The sequence below is a fragment of the Vipera ursinii genome (assembly GCF_947247035.1).
Source record: "Vipera ursinii genome assembly, chromosome: 4".
NCBI lineage: Eukaryota > Metazoa > Chordata > Lepidosauria > Squamata > Viperidae > Vipera > Vipera ursinii.
Genome location: NC_139514.1, coordinates 18,036,668 through 18,062,086, shown reverse-complemented (window position 1 = coordinate 18,062,086; position 25,419 = coordinate 18,036,668). Strand labels below are relative to the sequence as shown.

Below are 25,419 nucleotides of genomic sequence, written 5' to 3'. Positions count from 1 at the left end.
GATGTCAGTGTTGCCATGGCAATTTAAAATCATATTGATACAGTTTACACAATCTGTACACCTTTTTTGTTCTGGCAGTTTTTCACGGCAGCTGCAACTCTTGCATTCATGTGGAAGGAGCATCTTGAATTGGCTATTGCATTAGTGTTATTACCAGAACAAATGTTAGTTCACCAGATGAATACAAGAAAGAACGGAAACAGCCCACAGAAGATGATGAGTAGAAAATTTGTTAAAAAAACTGCTAATAAATTTAGAGTCAAATATAAATAGTCCTCAAATTATGACATCAATTCGGATGAGAACATTCATTGCTAAACTGTGTGGTTATGTAGATCGACATCACGTAACTTCATCGCTTAGCAATGGCAATCCCTGTTACCATCATTAACAGAATCCATTGGATGTTAGCTAAGCACCTGATCCAAGCCATTCCCAGCTTGGTCCCTCCCAGCCCTGACCCTTTCAATGTCCCTGCAATCGCTGGCCTTTTGACTGTCCTGCTCCCTGTCTTGTGGGACACCAAGCAGCCCCGGAACCATGTGGGTTTTGGGCTGCTTGCCATATTGTAGCTCAGGGGCTTCTTGGTGTCCCACACTTCTGGGGCTACAAGAAGGCCTTGAGCTGCATGCAGCAAAAAACCATAGCTGCCACAGCAGCACCATCTGAAACTGCATTCATGCCAGTCCTGTCCAACAGCACACAGCTACAGTCGCTCCTGCGTTCCATGACTCATCATCAAAAAGACCTTTGCTGTCTTTTGCTGCCTTCTGCTCTGCCACTGGACACGCAAAGCCTTCTTCCTCAGGTCTCATGAGAAAACTGCTGAGTATGACTTGGGAAGAAAGCCCTGCATAACCAGGAGCTGCCAAGCTGGGCATGCCTCATCAGCAACAGGAGACAAAAGACAGCAATGTCAGTTGGAGGCATGGAGGGCAGGAGTCCAAAAGGACAGAGATGGGGGGAGATAGGCCAATGGGGAAAGTTGAAAGGGCTCCCATTTAGACAGGCTGCCAAGTGACTGGGAGTGTCTACATTGCAGGGCTTTTCAACCAGTGGTACGGGTACCACCTGTGGTACATTGGCACCTGGAAGGTGGTACGCAACCATCCTACAAAAGTAGTGGGGGAGGAGAATGAGCTGAACCGGTGGCAGCACCGCACAAGCCTGAGCAAGAAATGGCTGGAGCTGCAGGGCTGTCAGGGCTCAGCAGAAGCAGCAGGATCAGTGCCAGGCTCCAGCTGGAGTTCGGTGCTGATCCTGGCACTTCTGAGCCCAAAAGAAGCGCCGATCAGCTGGAATGTTGCTGCATCTCCAGGACCTTGTGATTTACATTCAGATGCTTGGCAACTGATTCATGTTTATGACGGTCACAGTGTCCCAGGGTCATGTGAAGTGACCAAAACCTGCTGCAACCCCCCCACCCCACCCCCGCTGCCAATCTTCAACAGAAATGCTCACAACAATGAAAACCTCGGACAGGAGGAAGAGCGCCGCCACCTGGCAGGCAGGCAGGTGTCTTGCTCAGCTGTGGCTTGGGGGCACTTTTTTCAGTGCCATTGTAACTTCGAACAGTCACTAAGTGAACTGTTGTAAGTCGAGGACTACCTGTACTTCATGACTTTTTTCCTTTATTTTTTTGGTTATCAAGTTTTTGACACCTTGCTAGGCGATTGGTGGTACTCGGATGTTGCCATATCCTAAAAGTGGTACAATGGGTGAAAAGGTTGAAAAGCCCTGCCTTAGGGGATGGGCATAATTACCATTTGTTCGGCACCATCGTAACTTCCAATGGTCGCTGAATGTATGGTTGTTAAGCAAAGACTAACTACTCAAGTTTACGTTGTGACAAGACTTTGATTGTACAATTCTGTTGACTCTTCCCTTTTCTATGTTGAGACACTTTGCCAAAGTAGACATTTTAGTAGTGCTCTCTCTCTTTCTCCTACCCTCTTATTAATTAATTAATTATATTTTTATACCGCCCTTCTCCCGAAGGACTCAGGGCGGTGTACAGGGCAATAAATATAAAAAACAGAATACAAAAGTTAAAAAACGATTAAATATAATGCCCAAATTTAAAATTTAAAACAATAATTAAAAACATATTAAAACCCCATCCTAACCCATCAGACCAGGTCAGATTGCTCTTAACATAATTGAACCTGGCCTTTGCAAGGCAATTGCTTGTCACTCAAGGCTTTCTTCCCCATTAACTCCTAAAGATAGCAGTTCCTTAAACAATTCACCAAAAGTTCAAATAATGATTTACTAGAGATTCAGAGAGGAAATCTTCAGCTTCAGATACTCTCACAAAATGGAAAGTGATTTATAAAAGTTTAGGCCGGGTGTCCTCAACACTTTTGGACCAGTGAGCAGATCTCACATTTTGACATTTTGAGAGTTGAGGGCATTGTCTTGAAATGGATGCTTGGAGAGTGTGACCTTGAAGCCTAACAAAAGCACTAAGCTAAAGTCATCTTTCCTTTTTTTTTCTAACAATTTCCTCAGGTACGGAAGTAGGCCTCAAAGACTGTGATAGAAATGCATGATGTGCTTGATGTTATTTCTTTCTTTCAGCATGTTAGCTTCTCATTTTTTATTTTTAATTAAAAGAATCTAAACAAATATAATTAAATAGAGTAGGGAGTTGGGCAGACACACCTACGTACTTTTTGGCAAGCTCATTGTCATCCTAGGCCTATTCCATAATATATAGAACTGTTTGTCCTTCTCATTGCAATAAACTAATAGGATTGTCATTTTGCTAGTCATTTCTTCATGCTATTATACATCAATGTAGTTTTAAATGGTTGATATATTTTTTTAAAAAACCCAAACCCTCTCCTTGTTCCTTTTTCATGAAGCCAGCGTGAAAAAGGGTCCAGCCCTTTTTTTTAATAGAACATCTAGTTGACATAACACGTGTCAGAGATAGTTCTGTGATAGGCTTATTGTCTTTATAGTGGGAAAGGAGGAGGAGACTAAAACTGATCAGCTTATTGTTTTGCTAAGTGCCAGGGCAGTGTTCAGGTGCCCAAGCAATTGGTTCTTTTGGATCCAGAGACAATGAACCCTCCAGTAAATAAAAGGATTCTAAGCATCATTAATAAGCGCCAAAGAATTGAGGCCTTTGAACTATGGTGTTGGAGAAGACTCCTACAAAAGCCTTGGACTGCAAGGTGATCAAACCGGTCAGTCCTAGAGGAAATCAACCCTGACTGCTCTTTAGAAGGCCAGATTCTGAAGCTAAAACTCAAATACTTTGGCCACCTAATGAGAAGGAAGGACTCACTGGAGAAGAGCCTAATGCTGGGAAAGATTGAGGGCAATAGAAGAAGGGGACGACAGAGAATGAGGTGGCTGGATGGAGTCACTGAAGCAGTAGGCGTGCGCTTAAATGGACTCCAGAAGATGGTAGAGGACAGGAAGGCCTGGAGGAACGTTGTCCATGGGGTCGCGATGGGTCAGACACGACTTCGCAGCTAACAACAACAACAAAGCTTCATTATTAGCTCAAGCAAAAAAATTAAAAGTGTAACATAAAAAACATAAATACAAAGCAAGATAATAGTCAAATCTCTTACAGACCGCCAGGGAGCTCCTTAATAATGACAGCTGAGATACCTCAAGGGCAGCCAGTTTCCACAATACCTAGTGGTAGGTTCTATGCAGAAGCTCCCCACAAACAATGACACTTTTTTTAAAATCAAAATGTGGCAACTTGACTTCATGGTCCCCTCTAGGGTCATGAGGCTGCAAGATGCTGACCTTGACTGACTGGCACATGACTCCGGGATGAGAATCAAAGGTCTGAGACTTTCACAGTGGGAAAAGCTTTGAAGGTACATAAGATTCCCTCCCACCCGCTTCTTTCTTCAGCAAGCAAGAGTGAAACACAATCAGACTACCTCACAATAAGCTCTAAACTTTTAGGCTTTTCTTTATACAAAGGAGAAATCAAAATACATCACTAAATTTCTTGAAATAACAACGTTCTTCCACATTCCCATTAGATTTATTCTCAGTTTTAGGGTGATCTCTTTTGTTTTGTTTTGGGGATCTCTTGAAGATATTTTTCAGCATTGTGTACTGTGATGTATTTAAGAATACCACGTATAATTGCATTATTGGCTGCATAAAGGTAATCCAGAATTTTCAAAGCTTTGTTTCTGGCAGATGTAATTGCTGCAGTAGAAAATCAGTCATAGTCTGAGACTGTGTGTTTTTCGGTGTGCACATGTGTCATTTGGAAATTCACATATAGTTTATGATTGATGGAAACTCCTCACTTGGTTTTTGAGCTGCTTGTGTCTGTTCTGAAAACAGACATTGCTTATAGTCAGGTCTCAACAGGTCTAGAATTTGCTTTAAGGTGTTATCTGATGCTTCAAAATAATAAACTGTAATGGATGACTGAAAAATCAAGAAAATGAAATGTATTTTCAATTCTCTCCACTTTGAACTATTTCCTCACTGGAATTCAAAACTCTTCTTCCTACATAATTATTTTCAAAACCCAAATGTAGAAGAAAATATGTCAGCATGACATAAATTAGAATCTTATTTTTGCACAGAGAGGAAAAACATAAAATTTGCAACTGAAGGGAAATCTAAATGGTATTATTGATTCTGTTTTTTATTCAATTTATATCTTGTACATGCACACACACAGAGACACTCACACACACACACACACAGTATTTGTGTTTGTATGTGTGTGTATTTTCTTTAAGCTTTCACAGAGCATTTTTAAAAGTGTCTATTTCATCTTAATCATCCTCTTCTGAAACGATTGTAGCCTGTCAATATTCTGGAAATGAAGTACATAGAATTGTATAAAGTCCAGGTGTGATCCTATCAGCGCAGTGCAGACTTCACATGTCTGTTACCATGCTTCTTCTAATGCAGGGCTTTTCAACCAGTGGTACGGGTACCACCCGTGGTACATTGGCACCTGGAAGGTGGTACACAACCATCCTAGAAAAGTGGTAGTGGGGGAGGAGAATGAGCTGAACCGCTGGCAGCACCGCACAAGCCTGAGCGAGAGATGGCTGGAGCTGCAGGGCTGTCAGGACTTAGTAGAAGCACCAGGATCAGTGCCAGGCTCCAGCTGGAGCTCAGGGCTGATCCCAGTGCTTCTGCTGAGCCCAGAAGAAGCGCCAATCAGCTGGAACGTTGCAGCATCTCCAGGATCTTGTGATTTACATTCAGATACTTGGCAAATGATTCATGTTTATGACGGTCACAGTGTCCCAGGGTCATGTGAAGTGACCAAAACCTGCTGCAACCCGCCCCCCCCCTGCTGCCAATCCTCAACAGGAATGCTCACAGCAGTGAAAACCTCGGACAGGAGGAACAGCGCCGCTGGGCGGGCAGGCAGGTGTCTTGTTCGGCTGTGGCTTGGGGGGCACTTTTTTCAGTGCCATTGTAACTTCGAACAGTCACTAAGTGAACTGTTGTAAGTTGAGGACTACCTGTACTTCATGACTTTTTTCCTTTTTTTTTTTTTGGTCATGAAGTTTTTGACACCTTGCTAGGCGACTGGTGGTCCTCGGATGTTGCCATATCCTAAAAGTGGTACAATGGGTGAAAAGGTTGAAAAGCCCTGTTCTAATGCATCCCAGAACACGTTAGTCCTTCTGGCAGCTATCTCACTAGTGCTGGTTCATGTTCATTTTGTAGACACTGACCACACTCATGTCATTCTCTAACATAGTGTTTCCAAAGCCATCCTGCAATCTGTAAAATGCTGGAAACAAATGGAATAAAGGAAGATAAGCAACACCCTCTCACACAATATTAAAACCTGGTGAAAAGACGGTGTATTTTGGGAATCTTCTATTGAGCTTTCTCCAGGACTGCTTCCTATCAATATTGGTGTAAATAATTTTATGGGTGACTTGGTTGAGATTTTTCTTCTTTCAAACATAAACATAGCATTGAGTTGCAGAAATCTTCCTCAGAGATAAGAACCACAGCAATGTTAATGGGCTGGTAAATTTCTAGGAAAGACACAATTCTTTATGTTAGCCATCTTTTTGTATTTCCTGTAAATGAATGACTGTGAATGAATGGTTTGAAAACATAGACATTTTTTTTAAAGAAATCAATCACTGTAAGTGCATACTGGATACTTTAAGGAAAATTTTAAGGGGTGACATCATCTTAAAGACCTGAAAAATAATGCTATCGATTAATAGTAATAGTATCAAAAGCAAGCACTAGTGAAAAATAAACAATAAATTGATAATATATTTTGTCTCAAAAATTATAATTCTTTAAACTCACACATCACTACCGACCTATTAAAATGTTTTTGGGTTCTTTTTCCAGTTACAGATGGTATTGGTAAGGAAAAAAAACAACAACTAATGTTAGTGATAGATGAAGGGTTGAGTCTAATTGACCTATCCTGCAACATGGTTTCCTCATAATTTGTGCTTTAAATATAAGACTTAACATTCTATGTTAAGAAAGTTTGAATTCTGTAACTCATATCCAAATCGCCTTACAAGCCAATAGATAGTATAGGTCAGGGGTCGGCAACCTCGGCTCTTTTATGACTCGTGGACTTCAGCTCCCAGAATTCCTGAGCCAGCATAGCTGGCTCAGGAATTCTGGGAGTTGAAGTCCACGAGTCATAAAAGAGCCGAGGTTGCCGACCCCTGGTATAGGTTATGCTTAGTTTGCATAATTTATTCCGGTTGTATTGAACATAGAGAGAAACACTGCCCTAAGTTTGGATCAATGAGGCAGAAGAAGCCAAGCACACTATATGATACAGTCATAATTAGCATATTTGGGCACAGCAAGACATCACCTATAAAATAATGTTGGATTTATATACAACATTTCACCCTAGAAAGGACCTGTATGTTGCTAAGAGTTGACACTGATTTGATGACAAACATCAAGCGATCTTGTGAAAAAAGGGGGCATCTGGAGTCTGTATACATGTTCAGTGAGTGTTCATTGGGAATTTTTCCACGGAATATATATTCCTCAAGACATGTAAGATACATTCTCCTACCTAGTGGATAATGAGTCTCTGAGAATTGGATCTGAGCCTTTGAATTCAGCACTTTTCCTATAATTGGGCTCCATTAATGTGGAAGCTTTGTCCTGTTCTTGTCCAGACTGCAGTACGGTAACTTTGGGAGTGTTGAGTGTGGTTTCTATAGAAACACAGGTAGATAAAACAGTAACTTTTAATAAAGATAGTTTACATTTTAAAAAAAGAGATAGGTGAAAAGAATATAGGTTGGAGAGGGGGAATGATACATAGTATTTAAAAAAAGAGAGACATTTTCTTCTTCCATAATTGAATGATTTTAAAATGATGATAGTAATTTGGATAGACTTTAAAGGGGATTAAAGAAATTCATGAGGGATAAAATAGTTGGAGGCTATTAACTGTTATGGCTATATGCCTCTTCATTTCTATTATGGTGACATTACTGATTTATTCCATATCCTCATTGGACCTCTATAAGTATCTGTTTAGTCACCATGAAAAGAAGGTGCTACTCCAGGCCTATATTTTAATCCAGCAGGGGTCTTGTATATTAATAAGCAAAGTACCTTTCATGTGATTGCTTTTTCACCAGATGGGTGCAAGGAATACTTGATTCCTAGTGATTTCATTGCTGGAATAGTAATGATGCTGATTTCTTAAGTTGCTTTAGTATACAAAGAGAGCTACTTTAGTGCAGCAGTTAAGGCACTGGATTCAAAACCAGGAGACCGTGAATTCTAGTCCCCCCCATTAGGCACAAAGCCAATTGGGTGACTTTGGGCCAATCAATGTCTCAGCACTACGAGGAAGGAGGTAATGGCAAACCATTTCCAGAATCTTGCCAAGAATACTGCAAAGAATTGTCTGTGCTGTTGCTTAGGAGTCAGTACTGATTCAAAGCCACAGAACAAACAGGCAAACAAAAACAACAACAAAAAACCTACTTCTGACATCTGAAAGGCACAAAAAATAAACAGAAAACAAAATGAAAACAGAATGCACATACAAGACAACCCAGGTTTAAAAACTGCTCTCTTCCTTTGTATGTTCCTTTAAAATAATTTATAAGATGACTTAATTTAAAATTCAGTGTGTTGTTCAGATTAATTAGTACAAGAAACAAAAATACAGAAACCTTTCTGCGTGTGATACATTGTCAAGACTTTAAAATTGTTTTACATTAACTTTCAGTGTCACTGAGTCTTATGCTGTCAGTATATATTAAAAGAGAGTGACTTGTGGAATTCTAAATGATGCCAGAATTAAACTTTTAAAAAAGCGCTACTTAAAAAAATCAGTTCATGAAATTATAAGCTTAGCTTCATAAATACTTCAGATTACCACACAGTAACAAAAATATTTCTTGTTTTATAAAAGGACCAGTTTACTGTAGTGATTAAGGCATAAAGATAGAAACTGGAAGATTGTGAGTTCTTGTCCCATCTTGGGCATGAAGCCAGCTGGGTGGCCTCCTCAAGAGGAGAGGGGGTCGTGAATGCCAGACACCAAAAGGAAAAGATTTCCTATTTCAAATCTATGGGATGGGTTTGGCCTTGTATGGTAAAGGTAAAGGTTCCCCCGCACATGCGTGCTAGTCGTTTCCGACTCTAGGGGCCGGTGCTCCGTTTCAAAGCCAAAGAGCCAGCGCTTCTCCGAGGACATCTCCGTGGTCATGTGGCCGGCATGACTAGATGCCAAAGGCGCACGGAACGCTGTTACCTTCCCACCGGAGTGGTCCCTATTTTCCTACTTGCATTTTTACGTGCTTTCGAACTGCTAGGTTGGCAGAAGCTGGGACGAGTAACAGGCGCTCACTGTTACGCGGCACTCGGGATTCGACCCGCCAAACTGCTGATCTTCTGATTGGCAAGCTCAGCGTCCTAACCCACTGAGCCACTAGATTCCACTCATCTAAAAACTCATTTTCCCATACCTGGAGCAGCTTTTGAATGCCAAAATTTACCTATCATGACTGTTTCTTAACCAGTTGCTGCTGTTGTCATTACTTGAAGTTTGCATTATCCCCGATCCTTTATCTAATGAAGATTACAAGAATAAAGACAAGCTATGGGCTTTATGTGAGGCAGCAACTCCCACTGATGAAAAGCAGGGTGCCTTAATAAAAATGAAATGAGATTCGGTTTTTATTAGGGCTGTGCAAATATAGCCAATGGTGCTTCACAGAGTTCACTGGTTGAAACACACTCCTTTGAGCTTGGAAGCAATTGCATCTTCCTGAAGATTCAGTATGACTGCTTTTGGAGTTTTCACATGTTGTCTTTGTATGTGAGTGCACATACAGCCACCTCATGGCAATCCCAGCATCGTCTGAGCACTTGGAGGTTGTGCACCTAGCACCACTCCACTTTGTCCCTTTGCCCTTGGCAAAACACCACAGTGCTAGTTGTTATGTTTAGCGGTATTGAGTGTCTAGAAGTCAGCAAATAAATTTTATAATCCAAGTTTAGTTTTCCAGCTCACTTGAACTATCTTTTGCTTAGTTTTCAGACAAAACTGATAGAGATTATTACACCCTGGATGACATGTTTGTTTCCAAAGCAGCGAAGAGAGAGGAAAGTGGAAAAGTGAACGAAAGGGAGAGAAACCAAGCGATCCGTGAGCATCAACGTCTTGCTGCATGCATGGAAAAATGCCCTCATTGTTTTGGTAGCTCTGAACTTCCTAAACACCTAATCATTGCAATTGGTAACAAGGTAAGGGAGCAGCATCAGTTATTTTGACATATAAATGGAAGAACCAAAAGGAGGCTGCTTTTTGTGCATGATGTTATGAAATTAAAATTAACATCGCTCCTTATGACATGACTGATTGCTTTTGAATAACCCTGCTCTTCCATTAAGAGGAAAAAACTCTTTAAGGATGCAGCAAATACGAATATGACTCTGTCTTGAATGATAATAGTTAATCTTCAGTACTTCAGATTTGTTGATGACCTTCTTGCAATGATACACAAGATCTGAATATTTAGGTTGCACAAGGAGAGTAAATAATTAGGAGGCCACAGCAGAGTTAAGTTATAAGAGAAGAAGAGTCATAGAGGAAAGGTGAAATTATAATTGGTAGAAAAAAACAAAAGCACAAAGACAAACAAAGTCATTTGGATATTAAAAAAAACAATGGTTATAGTCTCTCCTCCTTATAAAATGTATTTGGAATTAATTTCAAAGAGTTGAAAGAAACCATTTTAAGCCATCACATTCAATCTTCTGGTCCTTGCAGAAATCCAGCATCCTTGACGAATGTCGTTCAGCCTGTGCTTGAATATATTCAGTGAAGGGATTCCAGTCCAAATTAGATGATATGGCAATCTTTCGTATCTTTTCAGACTGTATACAAGCAAAACAACCTTGCAGCTGAGAAATAATAATGTTTCCTGTTTTGCCACTTTTTCTCATCAGGAACCTGACCCATATGGATCTTGTCCTATATGGATATATAAAAACGTGGAGTATGGAAACTGTTTAGCAGATTCCCCACTGCTGGAACTTTTAGTTCCTTTAAAATGAGAGTCCCTCTAAGCAAGTCTTATATCATGTCTAGTTTGGCAAGAATGATTCATGGAAATCATAAGGTCAATATGCAACAATGCTCAAACGTTGCATTTTCTTTTCAAGGTGTACTTATCCTTGCCAAGGTACCAGTCCCTTACCGAAGGTCATTGCCTGATCACTCCTATGCAGCATTACACTGCTGCCACACTTCTAGATGAAGACATTTGGGAGGAAATTCAGGTGAGCTCAGCTTCTAGTTTGATCCAGCTTTTTATGATGTGCTGTAGGTATATCATGGCAACAAGCTTGGTTTTGGTATGTACTTTACACCAGGGGTCTTTACACCAGTCCTGGGCCCTAGGCTGTTTGAAACTGGGTTGCAGAAGTGGCAGGCAAACACGTGAGAAACTGCATTTGTGAAAGCGGCGCATGCAAGTGCTAAACCGTCTGCTCCGCCCTGCCACCTCCGCTGGTCCGCCAAGCCAGAAAGGTTGGGGACCGCTGCTTTACACAGCTGATGTACCCTTTCTTCTGAATTTCTATGGATGACTAGTATTGTAGTTCATATTCTGCTGAATTGTGGAATTAGTTCTTTGAATTATGAAAGTTTGGCAAGAAAAATAATCTTATATTCTTAGGATTAAGAGTTTGTAGTCCACTAGATGAGGACTGCAAGTTTAGACATTTCTTGAGAGCTGTGTATAAAGTGTCCTTATCTCTTCTAGAAGAAGAGTGAAAACATAGTAAATAAAACATGAATATGGTCTGTAAAATATGTAGTGTGTCTGTTTTCTTCCCAAATGCTTTTGATAAAAAGTATTTTATTGGAGTTTTCCAGACTTCTGTGAAGACCAGTTTTCTCAAAAGAAATCACAATGCATTTGTTGACAATCTCACTGTTACTGAAATAAAAATGTTTCAAAACTTAAATCTTTCAGTTTAAGGCCTTGGCAAAATAAGCCACAATGATAACCTTGCTAATGATTTGTAATAGTTCTAGTTGCCAAGTCAGATATTTATTTTTATTGAACTTAAAAATAGACAGTTTATCTTTGGAGATAATATTTATTTGGGATGATTAATGGTGTTTACTAGAGATCATTTAAGCCCTTAAGAGCCTTCAAAGATTCCTCACATTCCTCAGATAGAGGAAACTGAAATTCAGTGAAAAGTTAAATATAAATTCTCAAATATGGTAGCAACCCTTGAATATATACATATATACAAAGTTCTATCCATTCCACCAAGGAAATTTTATCAAAGTAGTGTCACTTTGTAGTGTTTTTATTGGACTAAAGAAGTGTTTAGCTGTGAAAAACAAGCTATCCAACTTGCACACTAAAAATTTTGCAGTGCAATATTCTATTGTCATCTCAAATTAATTTGGGAAATATTTGATAGTGTGTGATATATCATGTCTTCCCTTTATCTGAGATGTTCCAATGGGCTGGATTGTCACATGTGTGATGGTGGACTAGATGACCAAAATGTATCTTTTGATTAAAATATTCTGTGATTATTGGTTTCTCCTCTTCCTCCTCCTTCTCCTCCTCCTCCCCTCCCCCTCCTTCCCTCCCTCCCTCCCTTTGATTTGATCTTCAATTTAATTCACAGTCTTAATAGTTAAAGTCCTAACCAATGACCTAAGAGCTGTTAAGGTAACGTCTGAGTATATAGGCAGTTCTGAGTAAGGTAGTGTTTTACAAAGTCAGAATACTCAGGTCTAATAAGTTAAAAATGTACACATATCTAGGCAACCCTTTGGGTATTGTTCCAAGGGCTCCTATTACTATTGGTACAACCATTTATTTCTTCCTTCAGAATTGCTCAACTTCAATTTACAGATTGCGGTATTTCGTTGTTTTTTTCTAGTTGTTTCTCTTCAATTTGTGTATCACCTGGTATTGCTACATCAGTGAAGCAGACTTTTTTCTTTTCCACAAGAGTCATGTCATGCATGTTGTGGGCCAAATGTGTCTCTATTTGAATTCAAAAGTTCCACAAGATCTTGACCTGTTCATTTTCAAGAACTTTGTCAATTTGATGTTCCCAGTAATTTTTCCAATGTGATTTTGGCAACTTGATCTTGATGTAGATCAGGGATGTCAAACTGCCAGCCCACGGGCTGGATGCGTCATGCTGAAACCGCGCCCATCCCAGCTCCGGTAATGGGGAAAAAGTTGTGCTAAGTCACGACACGTCATGTCACATGGTGACTTTGACACCCCCTGTTGTAGATAATCAGTTTGTGAGATTTTGCTGCAGCCACTGATAAGGTGATCCCCTGCTTTATTTTTCTTGTTGTATAAGCGACAGTTGCTCTTGTTACTGACATGTTGAATTTTTGCTTTCATGGAATTGGTCTGCAAAGCTTCTTCTTGGGCAGCCAAAATGAAGTCTTCAGTTTCTTTCTTCAGTATCCCAATCTCGACCATCTCCATGTTATTTTATTTTATTTATTTAAATGTTAGTTTTGTATCTACCTTTTCTTCAGTGTCCTTCAGGTATTGACTGTGCATAGGCTTCTTTTTCCAACTAGAAACTCAATGCTCAATTGTTTCCTTTCGATATTCTGCTTTCAATCTCATTATTATTATTATCAAGAGATTTCCCTTGTTCACCTCATTCAGCAGAGGCTCTTTTGCTTTTTTATGTAGTCATTTAAGCCATGTTTTTCTTCTTCTACACTTTGTTTTACCTGTTTACAGTCCTCTGCCACCCTGAGATCTAGGCAAGTACAATTGTTCAGTATCATATTTTGGGTGCAGAGCATGGTGCATTGTCATATAGTTTTCTAGTCTTTTCGATCCAAGTTATCAAGTTATCTTTCAATCCTAGTTGAATCCAATCAATTATTCCATCTGAGTATTGTACTGCGGGCACAGCCTAGCTTTAATTGCCTTTATGATATTACCTCCACCTAGATTTGATCTCAAGATTTTCCAGACTCACTTTATGTATTTTGTTGAAGTAGCTTCCTTGACTTGGTTGTGCAACAGGTCAGAGGCATCCAAAACTCCTAAGTACTTGACCCTTCTTCTGGTGTTACTGCTTTTATCAACTCTTCATTATCAAGTTTGAATCCATCATCTTCAACCATTTTTCCTGTCTTAACAGCAATTATTGCACATTTGTCAATGCTAAATTGCATTTCAATGTCTCTGTTAAACTCCTCGTCCTCCTTATGAGGATGATGATAATGATGATGGTTGATTGCCCAGTCAGCCAGATGTTTAGACTAGATTTAGCAATTTTGTCCACCTATTGAGTCCATCCCAAGGAAGTGGATAGGTAGATGTTTAATAATATTAAAGATATATCGTCATAGGATGTAAGTCTGTTTTTGTTATTCACTGATGGTGATTTTGTGAACGCCAATAAATGTTCAAGTGATGCTCCAGATGTTTTGGAATTATAGTCAAAACACCTATTGCTATAGGTGGTCCTTGACCTATGACAATGATTGGGACCAGAATTTTTGTTGCTAAGCAAGGCAGTTGTGAAGTGAGTCGCACCCGATTTTACGACCTTTTTGGCCATGGATGTTAAGTGAATCACTGCAATTATTAAGTGAATCATGCAGTTGTTAATTGAATCAGACTTCCCCCATTGAGCTTGCTTGTCGGAAGCTGTCTAGGAAGGTTGCAAATGACCCTGGGATGCTGCAACCATCGTAAACACATGCCAGTTGCTAAGAGCCCAAATTTTGATGACATTTATTTATTTATTTTATTAAATTTATATACCGCCCTATTCCCGGAGTAATCAGGGCGGTGTACAGGGAAAATTAAAACAAACATACAAAAATTAAAATCAGATTAAAACAATTAATTAAATAAAGTCCCCGAAATTTAAAACTAAAACCCAATAAAAATTAAAACCCCTCAGCCTGGGCCAGACAGCTCAAAGAGCCAAGTTTTCAGGTCCCTGCGGAATGAGCGAAGGTCGGGGGCAGTCCTAAGTTCCATGGGGAGCTGGTTCCATAGGGCCGGCGTGCCCACAGAGAACGCTCTTCCCCTGGGAATAACCCGCCGGCATGATGTGACTGTATGTATGCTGCGATGGTTGTAACTGTGAGGATGGTTGTAAGTCATTTTTTTCAGTGCTATTGTAACTATGAATAGTGGCTAAATGAATGGTTGTAAGTAGAGGATCACCTATATTGTACTATTTTTGCTTTATTTTGGCGTAGTCATTCTACTTCTATTTTCAAGTCTTTATATTTTGTGATTTTCTCCAGTTGTTTCTCTCCTCTTCTGCTGTTTCCAGCTATTGCAGTGTCTCCTATCCAACCGTTTTTTTTTTGTCTTTCTTATCAACAATTGTTAACTCTGGGGTGTTCATTTTCTATTACTTTGTCTGTTTTGTGGTCCCACCAGTCCCTGCCTTTAGGCAGGTGATATTCCAATGCACAATTGTTGCTTTTTTGTCATGTTTCTAATCAGTCTGTTTCATCTTCTTGCAGCAGCTAAATGAGTGGTCCACTATTTCTTCGGCTTTACACACACATACACAAAAATATGAAATTACAGTTGCCAGTTCTTTAGCTGATATTGGCCTTCCTGTAGAAGAACTTAGCATGTTCTAACTTATTGGCGCGTAGTATATGTGCAGATCCAAGCAGCGTGGCCTTTTTAATTGACAGATGGAAATTTTGTCAATGCACAGTTTTTGTAAGTGTTATCCAACATATTTTGGTATGGCACTAGGGGTGCCAATAATATAACCAGGGGTGCTCCTGGTGCCATGCCAAAATATCTTGGACAGCACTTACAAAATGATTGTTGGCAGTGCCATGGCTGGTTTATGACATAACATTTCAATTTCTAGATCAATCCAAATGCAATCCTATATTAAATTATCCATCCCCAGTGTAGAGGAAGCACTGAATAATTTCATAAAACTGGGAGTTCTGAGCATTTCTCTCAAATCCCTGTTCATCCTTTGCCTCTGTTGCTTGAAACAGACACATTTACTTGGCACAGAAACTGGGCACGTAACTATTTAATCTTTATTAGCTTGCTGTTAATAAAGCCTGGTTTTGTCAGCTGCAATATTCAAGAACCATCTTATTTACAAAATAAAGATCTTTTCAAATCTCCTCTTGTACTCAGCTTGCCCAACAGATTCTAATGCATTGCAGACAATAAGGAAGACAGTGGGGGTTTTTTTCTTTAGCTGTAGTCAAACAAATAGGAAAAGCAATATTAAAAATGGGTGTCAGACATATCCTTTGGAATGCCGCCATTATTGATTTCAGTCTGAAATATATGAAGTTTGCAGTTGAGCCATAAACAATTGCACTCTGATCATAGGTATGAAATACAAAATCTCAGAGAAGGTTGCAGAAATCCCGATGATCACTCTGTAGCAGGAAAGAAATATAAAATAGCTTTTTGTCTCGCCTTCAAAAGGTCATCCAGATTTTTTTAAGCTCAGAGCTAATACTCCTAGCAAAGGCCTTTGCCTCAGAGCTGAGCCGAGCCATGTCTTTTGGAAAGTCAAGCTTTACTCTTTTATCTATTTTAGTCTTAAGTCTCTCATTCCATCAGTCACGTTGTTATGGTGTGGATTTTGTCAGTTTCCCAAGCGAGAAACTTGGCTTGTGTGACATTGATGTTGGTAAATTGGGAGATGTAATGTTTGTTGTTCTTACTCTTGCTGTCTCTGTGTTCCCAGACGTGTTGGTCTGAGTAATGGCAGATAAGGCTACAGGGAAAGGAAATTGGTAAAAACTAAAAATTACACTGGTTGGTCTAAGCTGCACTGAGTGTACTTCTCTTTGGAAATGACATTTTGGGATAAAGGATTTCTTGTTTCCAGTTTTGTTCTTAAGTTCAAAAATATTGACAGGACGATCTGATTTAAAATATTATCCTATGGCTAATATTACTGGGCTTTTCAGGTGAACATTGATTCCTTTCTCAAGCAATTTTAGGCCATTAATATAGTCATTATGATGGATGCTTTATTCTCGGCTGCTATGTATTTTAATATTTGTATTATTTTAATTGTCTTTATTCTTTAAGTTTTGTTTGTTGCTCAGAGTCATTTGATGAGGTGGCAGCCATACAAAATACGTAAACAAAATACATAAGTAACAATTTTAATGGTCTGTGGGAATCTAGGCAACTTCAGTTTTGCTAACTTCAAGCAATATTTATAAATATCAAAATTGTCTCCTAAATCTTCTATAGAATTAAACCTGGTACTTGTTACTATAGTGCTGGATGATAACTTAGCCTCATTCTAGTAACTGCTGTGACAAAGTGGAATTTTAAATGGTTCTTGAAGATGCTGGCTAGGGGATTGTTTCTCTTTATTTTTCACTTAATTATCATTGAAAGTTAGACGTTCGGAAGCCAGGATTTTTGGTTGACAGCCTTTGCCCATCTCTGCAACAACCTTGAGGCTGATTTGAATTCTCAGGACAAAGCACAGTGAAATGAAAATCTGAAATGGAAGTTTGTTGGCTGTCTTCAGATTTTCTTCAAATTTTTTTGCAGAGATTAGCCTTGACGTATAGTCTGAACTTTGCCTCACTCTCCTCTTTAAAGCATGCCTTACTTAGGTTTTTGTCGTATTTTGTTTTCTTTCAATACTGCCATTAACTCTGTATTACTTTATTGGAGCACCAAGCATCTTGGCAGCCAGCATCAGGCTATTAAATTATTTGGTTTGACATTGTTTCTGGTGCTTCATGAAAACAAAAGATCTGTCACCTTTCAACCTGGGATTCTTGTGACCATAACATATGGTAGAACATATGCAAGTCCTAGATTCAAACTAGCATCTCTAGATAATAATAGTTCAAGTAACAAAGAATGGATGTCAGGGGGAACTCTGCATAAGCCTCTGGAGTGTTTCTGCCCTTCAAACTATGTAATGTTTTTCTGGAAGGACAAGTGGTCTGATTTATTATAAGGCAGTTCAGACATTTACATAATTGTTAGTAAGAAAATAAACAATGCAACAATGGTTAGGCTGCCATTACCAGATGTATTAGTATTTGATTTTTGTATATAAGAATGTACTTCTTTTCATTTTTACTTTTATTCTGTATGGATGTTTTGGCCTAAGCAGCAAATACAAAAAGTTTCATTTGCTTCTCATTGCATATCTGGTATTACACAATAAATAGTTGCTTTCATAATTAAATAATAAAGTTTGAAACTGTATTTCATGAGTTAGTATAGTATGTTTCCTCATCTTATTTGGTTTATTTATATTATGAAATGTGAGTTTTATAATATATGATGCTGTAGAATCGGCCAGTGATTCAAGCAGATACAGACTTACGGTTATTATTTTGAAGACCTCAAGTTCTTAGTACTTTCATCTTCTTTATTGAATATTATTACAACATTTCAAGTTTGGGTTATAGACTCATCTTTCATTTACTGGAAATCTGGGCTGTGATTTCTGCCTTTTCCGTTTATTTCTAAAAAGTCCCAGTTTCCAAACACCAGGGCAGATACAAACTGATTCTCTCCATAATTATTTGTGACATTCCATCCTATGTAGGAGAATGAGTGAACGTGAACAGAGGTCAAGTCTGTTACAGTTAACAGGTTGGATAAACTTCTGCGGAACAGAGATGAAAGATGATTGCTTTTCTTTAAGGGAACATTATTATTGCACTTAAAGGTCAATAAAGTCTGCTGAAAATGTCACATTTTGACAAATTATGTAAATGGAAGGCAGAGTGGAAGAATGGTGGCATTTGGAGTCAGTATAAGACAAGAGATTAACCTCTGTATAAATGTGCCTAAGGACCCCCTGTTGTTTCTACCTTCATTTATGTTATCCAATAAATGAACTGAAGTATGGCTTTCCTTTGACATATAAGAAGACTCTCTGCATCAAGGGAATCCACAAGAGGATCCTCTGACATTTTGCGTATTGTATAAATATTTAAAATTATCCAGTATGTTCAATTATCAGTTCATTGTATCTTGTTTTGCATGCAACAAGATGAGCCTATGAAAAGTGTAAGACTCCTCAGTTCACTGCAGACATTTGCAGAGTCACATTGCCTAAAATTGTTAAGGTTGGAAACTGTTGTTTTCTTCTCTCTCAACGCTTCCTCCCCTCCATCCCACCTTTTCTTGTACCAGGTATTCAGAAAAACCTTGGTAAAGATGTTTGAAGATGAAGAATTGGATTGTGTCTTTTTGGAGACAAATTTAAGTAGAAGCAAACAATATCACATGGTATATGAATGTATTCCTCTCCCAAAGGAAGTGGGGGATATGGCTCCCATCTATTTTAAGGTAACCTTTTTTATCATCTCTGGTTTTCTTTCAACCCTAAAGCAAAAGTAACCCTAAAATGAGTTGTGTGAAATTACTCATGATAATATTGTATTCAGGTTCCTAAATGATTTGTTGTTATAAGAAACTAGTAAAGGCATATCTCATTTTATTATACTTCCCTTTATTGTACTTTACAGAAACTATATCTATTTATTTTTTACAAGCTCTTCCACCAGCAAAAAGATTATGTCTCGCTGATGATAATCAGCATTTTTTTTGGCAATATAGTATTTTTTAAAGTATGCCACTACCTGGAAATAGTCATATTAAACTAGCTGTGGAGTTGGTATTATCTGCTTTGATCCACTTCCCAGGGCAGAGATGAAAAGCAAACTTTTTTTTCCATGAATGAGACCCACCAGCAGAAGTGAATATAGGATGTTTTAAAAAGGAAACCAAATTTTTCTAAAGATGGTTGGTTGCTTTGGTTATGTTTGTCCAAACAGACATTTTGAACCCACAATGCCTTTATATACTGTGTATTTTGAATCAGTTTAAATTTCATGTAAAGATATTAGTAAATATGAGAGCTTTTACTGACATTATGATTCTTTGGCCTGAATTTACTTTTTTTTTAGATGATAGTAGTGGTGTTGAGTGTGAGTGTGTATACACATTTCACATAATTGTCACAATTATTAAGGACCAATAGCATTTATAATTCTATAAAATGAACATTCTTATTTTGAAACAATTTATGTCAGATTAAAGTTAAAATGCAGTTCTGAAACTGTAAAATAAAAAGAGAAAGGTATAGAGCAGTGATGGCAAACCTTTTAGAGACCGAGTGCCCAAACTGCAAGCCACACCCCACTTATGTATTGTTGGGGGGGGGCGTGGCCTTTTGGGTGTATGTGGCCAATTGGGTGGGCATGGCCCACTGGGTAGGCATGGCTGCAGTGGTAACGGCAGAGTGGGTGGGACTAATCAATCAATCAATTTCAACTTTGCGAGATCTTTTTTTTTCCCCATGAGAAGTTGACATTGATTGATTGAACCTTTTTTTTTTTGCACATGGCGGCGGAAGCCTAAAACGAAAAGGTTTTATAAAACCCAGCTGAAGGCCTACGACTGGGGCGACAGTGTGCGTGCCCACAGAGAGGGCTCTGCGTGCCACCTGTGGCATGCGTGCCATAGGTTCGCCACCACGGGTATAAAGTTATTACTACATCAGTCTTCATTGTGCTTTAATCTAATACATAAATTGAATTATATATTTAATATGTACTAATGAAATTTTGGAGAGCCAGTTTGGTGTAATGGTTAAGGTATCAAGCTAGAAATCAGGACACTGTCAGGCACAAAGCCAGCTGGGTGACCTTGGCCCAGTTATTTTCTCGCACTGCCATGGAGGAGGCAATGGCAAACCACTTCTGAAAAACCTTGCTAAAAAAACCTGTAGTTTCTGAGAATCTGATACAACTGAAAAGGGGAGGGGGAAAAAAGAGAACTTTACTTTGCCATTTTGTGGAAGTTTTATACTTTCTTGCAATATATTTTTTTCCTCCAGAAAGCTATAATGGAATCAGATGAAGAGTGGGCCATGAATAAAAAGCTAATTAATCTAGGTTCAAAGGATGTTCGTAAATCGGTATGTATTCCAAGCTCATCTCTTGTAATGCAAAGCTGATTTCTACATGTGAATGTGAGCAATCCTTTAAAAGACAGTGTTTTTATATATAAAAAAGACTACATAGAAAAATACATTAAATTAAATTGATGAAAAAAACATATCTGAATTCCAAGGCTAAATCTAACCGTAGTAACTTGTGTATTTCAAGGAAACTTGAGAGATATCAGTGGAAATACTTTTTAATTATCTTGTAAGTTCTTGAAGGTATCGGCTTTATTGGCAGATTTTCACTGTTTCAATTCCATGTGTCTTACATATGTAATTACTCTATTGAGTCCCATTAAGTTCACTAAGAGTTTAGAGAAAGATGTGTGGCTTGCATTTATTTATATGCAGTGCCTTATGGGAACTTGAATTGGGTTATATGCTATAAGTTGAAATAATTTTAAATTTTCTAGCTGAAATTTCCAGCTATATGGTTTGTTTCCTTCAGAAGAGCTATGATGCAGAATTGGGAAGAGAGGCTATTTTATTTAGCTTTATTATCCTGCCTTTCTTCCGGGGGTTCAGTGCTGCTTATATAGAGAACATCTTTCATTTTTATTTTCTAAATAGCTACTCTGTGAGGTATTTGGGATCAAGAAATAATGATTAGCCCAAAGTCACCTACTTAGCTTCCATGGTGGAGGCTGGCCTTGAATCTTTAACTTGGTTTTAATTCAGTTTTAACTCTGTTTTTAATTCTGTTTTTTACATTGCTATATGTTTTTTATTTGTAAACTGTCCAAAGTCACTTAGGTGAGATGAGCAATGTAGAAATTGGATAAATAAATCTAGTCCAAACACCTAAACCACTATGTTGGGAATTCATTGTTGGGAGTTCACTATGTAGGGAAATCTAATTAACTAGATCCATGGCAATCTGTCAATTGAAATGTCTCAGCCAGTGTTTGTACAGACCTAGCAGCTATTTATCTTTCTGTAGCTCCTAATTCATAGTTCTTCTTCAGGGCAACTAAATATTCAGATGTCTCCAAAATCAATGTCATATTCCTTCCCTCTTTCTCCCCCCCCCTCCCTCCCTCCCTATACAATGGCCTTGAGATTTTCAGAAAATAGAAGAAGATTCTAAATCATACAAAGAGCAGACTTTCTAGTTCAGGATTAGACCACATTTTGTAATTTTGAAAGCACCTCACGGATACTTTTACATGCGCAGAACTTGCCTATTTACAACAAGCCCTCATAGCTGACAGGTCTGCCAAAAAGCCACCTGTTTATTAGCAGGCAAATTAATGAGGTTGCCACCCATCATTGTGTTACAAGCCATAGAATGCTCTCCTCTCATTCCAGCATACCTTTATCTTTTTTTTCCTGTGCTGATTTTATTTTTGTAATACTTTATGTTGGTCACAAAAACATCATTAAACATCATTAAAAATAATGCTGGAGATATTTTCCTTTGCAGTGTGTCTTTATTTCTATTGTTATCTTTCATACTAAGCAACCTTAGGCTGGGAAAGGAGCAATTAATAATATCACAGAAATTAAAGATACAAGATTAAGATAGGCAAAAACGTTACTTTTTCCCAATTTAGTATACAGAGTCCTATCTACTGCCAATTTTTAAAAATATTTTTATTAGCATGTTCTCCTGGGTTATTTGACTTTATATAGAAAAAAATGGGTGAGCTATGTAATGGGTTATTTAACACTGTTCTCTTAAATCATAAAAGCATGTAGTAATGGTAGGATCATTTATTTTCAGAATAAAAAGTAAAGTATCAACCTTCATTTCATTTTATAGTTGCAGAACTAAATTTCAGGGGTTAATGCTTCTACCATAAAATCATTTGTTTCTTTTTTTTCTTTGTTTGATATTCCCATTTACTTTCTCTGGTTATTCTTCAACATTAAATTGACTATGGGAAGGTGAATTTTGCAAAGCACATTTAATCTCAAGGTTTGGGAAAAAAAATAAAGGCGTGGTAACATGTCTAGCTAACATAGCTTTAAAATAGAAGCACATGTCTTTTATTTGTACATCAATGGGAGTGTGTGCTTAAAAGTGTTGATGAATTCTTAGAACACCCTCCCCAGATTACTGATATCATTAAGCCTGCTTTAAAAATAAATATTGTATGTTTGCACTGCTTGAGAATTCAGGATGGCCATAGATAAGACATCCTGTATTTTTGAAATAGGTAGAGGTTTAGAAGTACTCGTCAAGAATTAGTCAACCTTTATTTGCTGTTGGATCCCATCATTTTCTGAAATATTCTGGAATTTTTTTGTATTATAATTCTAGACAGCTTTTTTTTTTTAAATTTGTGTGATGAAAACTCTGAGGAGAGACCGTGTGAGAGCAATTTGCCCTTTGGGGGTTTCTTCCACCACGTCTCCTATTTGTCATGGATTGTTAAGGAGACCAAGCCCACAGTGCAAAATTTTAGCTTTAGCAAGCTAGGCTGGAATCTCTATCCTACACTGACCTCCTTCCACTCACAAGGTTTATCAGAGAGTCAAACATTTTTGCTTACCTGACTCCCATCAAAGAATAGTTGGAATACAGGCCAAACTCAGCTGTATCGAAAGCTATGTGCAATAAAGAGTCCAAAACATACAGTATTTTAAATGTTTATATGACCAATTATGTGTTTATGGACAAAAATCAAAGCTTCTCTGGCATCCCATGCAAACCCTTAAAAAACCCTGCCCATTTGGGATTTAGCTTGAGTAAATTTGGAAACTTTAGAACTTTGGAAACTACCTGAAGGTAGTTTATATAAGCCAGCCAATTTAAACATTTTAAGGATTTGGAACTGAATATGTTTGAATGAAATAACTAATGCGCTGTCTGATTTTTTTTGTTTTTTTGTATTTAGGTGCCAAAAGGTTTGCCTTACTTCTCTGTAGATTTTGGCCTCCAAGATGGTTTCGCTCATGTCATTGAAAATCAATACAAGTTCCCTCATTACTTTGGAAAGGTATTAAAATGTTTAGTTTCTGTTTCATAAGATTAGTGTTTCCTATGTATTTACTTAAGATATTTGTTGTATATACAAGCCAAGAGGATTACACCCCACAGTTTTATTCTTCAGAATTACCTGAGGATATAAACATTGTTTCTATATCTGGGGTTTAATTGGTTGTCAAAGCAATTGAGCAAACCAATTGAGCAAAGTGAAAACTGTTGATAAGTATTTCCTTAAAGAAATTTTTTTAATATGGGTTTTTTTTTAAAAAAAAAAGCTAATATATTCTATTGCTACAAGCATCAGGAATAGATTCATAGAATAACTCCAGGTATGTTACCTAGTTCTGCAGGTGACGAATAGGGAATTATTTTAGTTCAAATCTGTATTCCACCCTCAGCTTCCCATGGCCTTTGGGAGATCTAGCATGCATAAAACATTTTAATGTGGTAGCCAGTTAGATGACTCATCTCTTCTTATTATGCAAAGCTAGAATGATTTTCTTCTGCTTGGCACCCTTTGTTTGAACAGGTGTGGGTTTTTCTGGTTATTTTAAGAAAAATAATATTCTTTCCTTTTTTTGAAAGGAAATAATTGGTGGCATGCTAGATTTGGAACCACGGCTTTGGAGGAAAGGACTACGAGAAAATTTTGACGACCAGAGGAAGAAAGTGTTGCATTTTGCTCAGAAGTGGAAATTGTATGACTTCACTAAAAATAAAGAATGAAAATATACTGCAGATGCTGATATATTCAATCCTGAAAAGTTAACGAACCATCACAATCTACGAAATTCCTTTTATGAAAAAAACTCCTGCTGAAAATAGTAGACATGTTTTATAAAGTGAATACTGGAGATAATAATATCTTAAGGAAGACAAAAAATGGATAGAAGCTAAGATATTTGAGATGTATAAATGATGTCCGATGTACAGTATGTAGATATGTGCTTGAAGAAAATGTGAAGCCCTTATTTTAATGGATAAGGAGTGTATCTTCTTAGCAATATTCCTGCCGTGTGTTCTTTAATATTTCTCTGTTTTACATTATATATAAGCCTAACTTGTCTTGATAAATGATACCATGATAAATGATAGAGGTTTTTTAAATATTGAAAATGTTGACATTTTTAATACAGTACGCTTATAGTTTTAACAATATTCTGTTTAAGTGTTGACCATTTGAGAAGGTTTAGTCTGAGGCACACAATTGCAGTTTAAAAGAAAATTGATGTAATGTAAATTCTTTTGAAAATAATGTTGTAACTTTTGAATAAATATGTCCCAACCCTTAAACACAAAGGAAGAAAATATTTCTAAAGTATTGTTTCTTTAAAATGTTAGGATTACCAAAGATTTGTGTTTACATTTGTAAGGAATCTTGTTTCCTATTTTTTTAAAAAAAAACAAGGGAGTAATTGTTAAAGGTAGCCTTTTCCCTCCTAAAATGGACCCATAATCACAGACTTTTAGAAAGATAGTAAATCAGGTAGGGATATCTTCTAAATTCAACAGCGACTATTTCCAAAATGTTGCAAAGAAAAATGCAGGGAATGTAAGACAGGACACAAAAAAATTCCATATACAGAATTCTTTTTGAACTATGTGGTATTTACTGATAATAAAAGGCTGGTATATTTTTTCTGCTCACCTTTGCTTTACCCCGAGAACTAAAGATACAGTATAAAGAAAAATAGATTGAGATCCCTTTTGAATGTGAATGGTGAGAGTATTTTTGAAAGTGGCTTTGGGTCAGAGTATCCACTCTTTGGGATTATTGTATGATACTATAAAAGCTTAATGAATGGTTGAGGGAGCTAGGCAATGTCTAGCCCAGGGGTAGGCAACCTTGGCTCTTTTATGACTCGTGGACTTCAACTCCCAGAATTCCTGAGCCAACTATCTGACTTTAAAAGTACCATTTCATTTTTATGAAAGAGAGTGGTCTGAAAAGTAATTTTTTCCACTAGTCCATTTTTTTTACAATTTAGGAATGGATTAATTTTACATTTAGCTCAATACTTGAA

At 37.8% G+C, this 25,419-nt stretch overlaps 1 protein-coding gene across 3 annotated transcripts in view; it reads left to right on the top strand.

Annotated features, from left to right (window-relative positions):
- CWF19L2 (CWF19 like cell cycle control factor 2) overlaps positions 1 to 25,032 on the top strand; it is an 81,844-nt gene extending 56,812 nt beyond the window's left edge. For all 3 annotated transcript variants that reach the window (XM_083361789.1, XM_083361790.1, XM_083361791.1), the window contains 6 exons: positions 9,520 to 9,732; positions 10,654 to 10,770; positions 18,648 to 18,803; positions 20,356 to 20,436; positions 23,304 to 23,405; positions 23,981 to 25,032. In XM_083361789.1, the coding sequence (XP_083217915.1) occupies positions 9,520 to 9,732; positions 10,654 to 10,770; positions 18,648 to 18,803; positions 20,356 to 20,436; positions 23,304 to 23,405; positions 23,981 to 24,121 (810 nt within the window). In that variant the 3' untranslated portion in view covers positions 24,122 to 25,032. The remainder of the gene's footprint in view (positions 1 to 9,519; positions 9,733 to 10,653; positions 10,771 to 18,647; positions 18,804 to 20,355; positions 20,437 to 23,303; positions 23,406 to 23,980) is intronic.
- Positions 25,033 to 25,419: the final 387 nt, after the last annotated feature.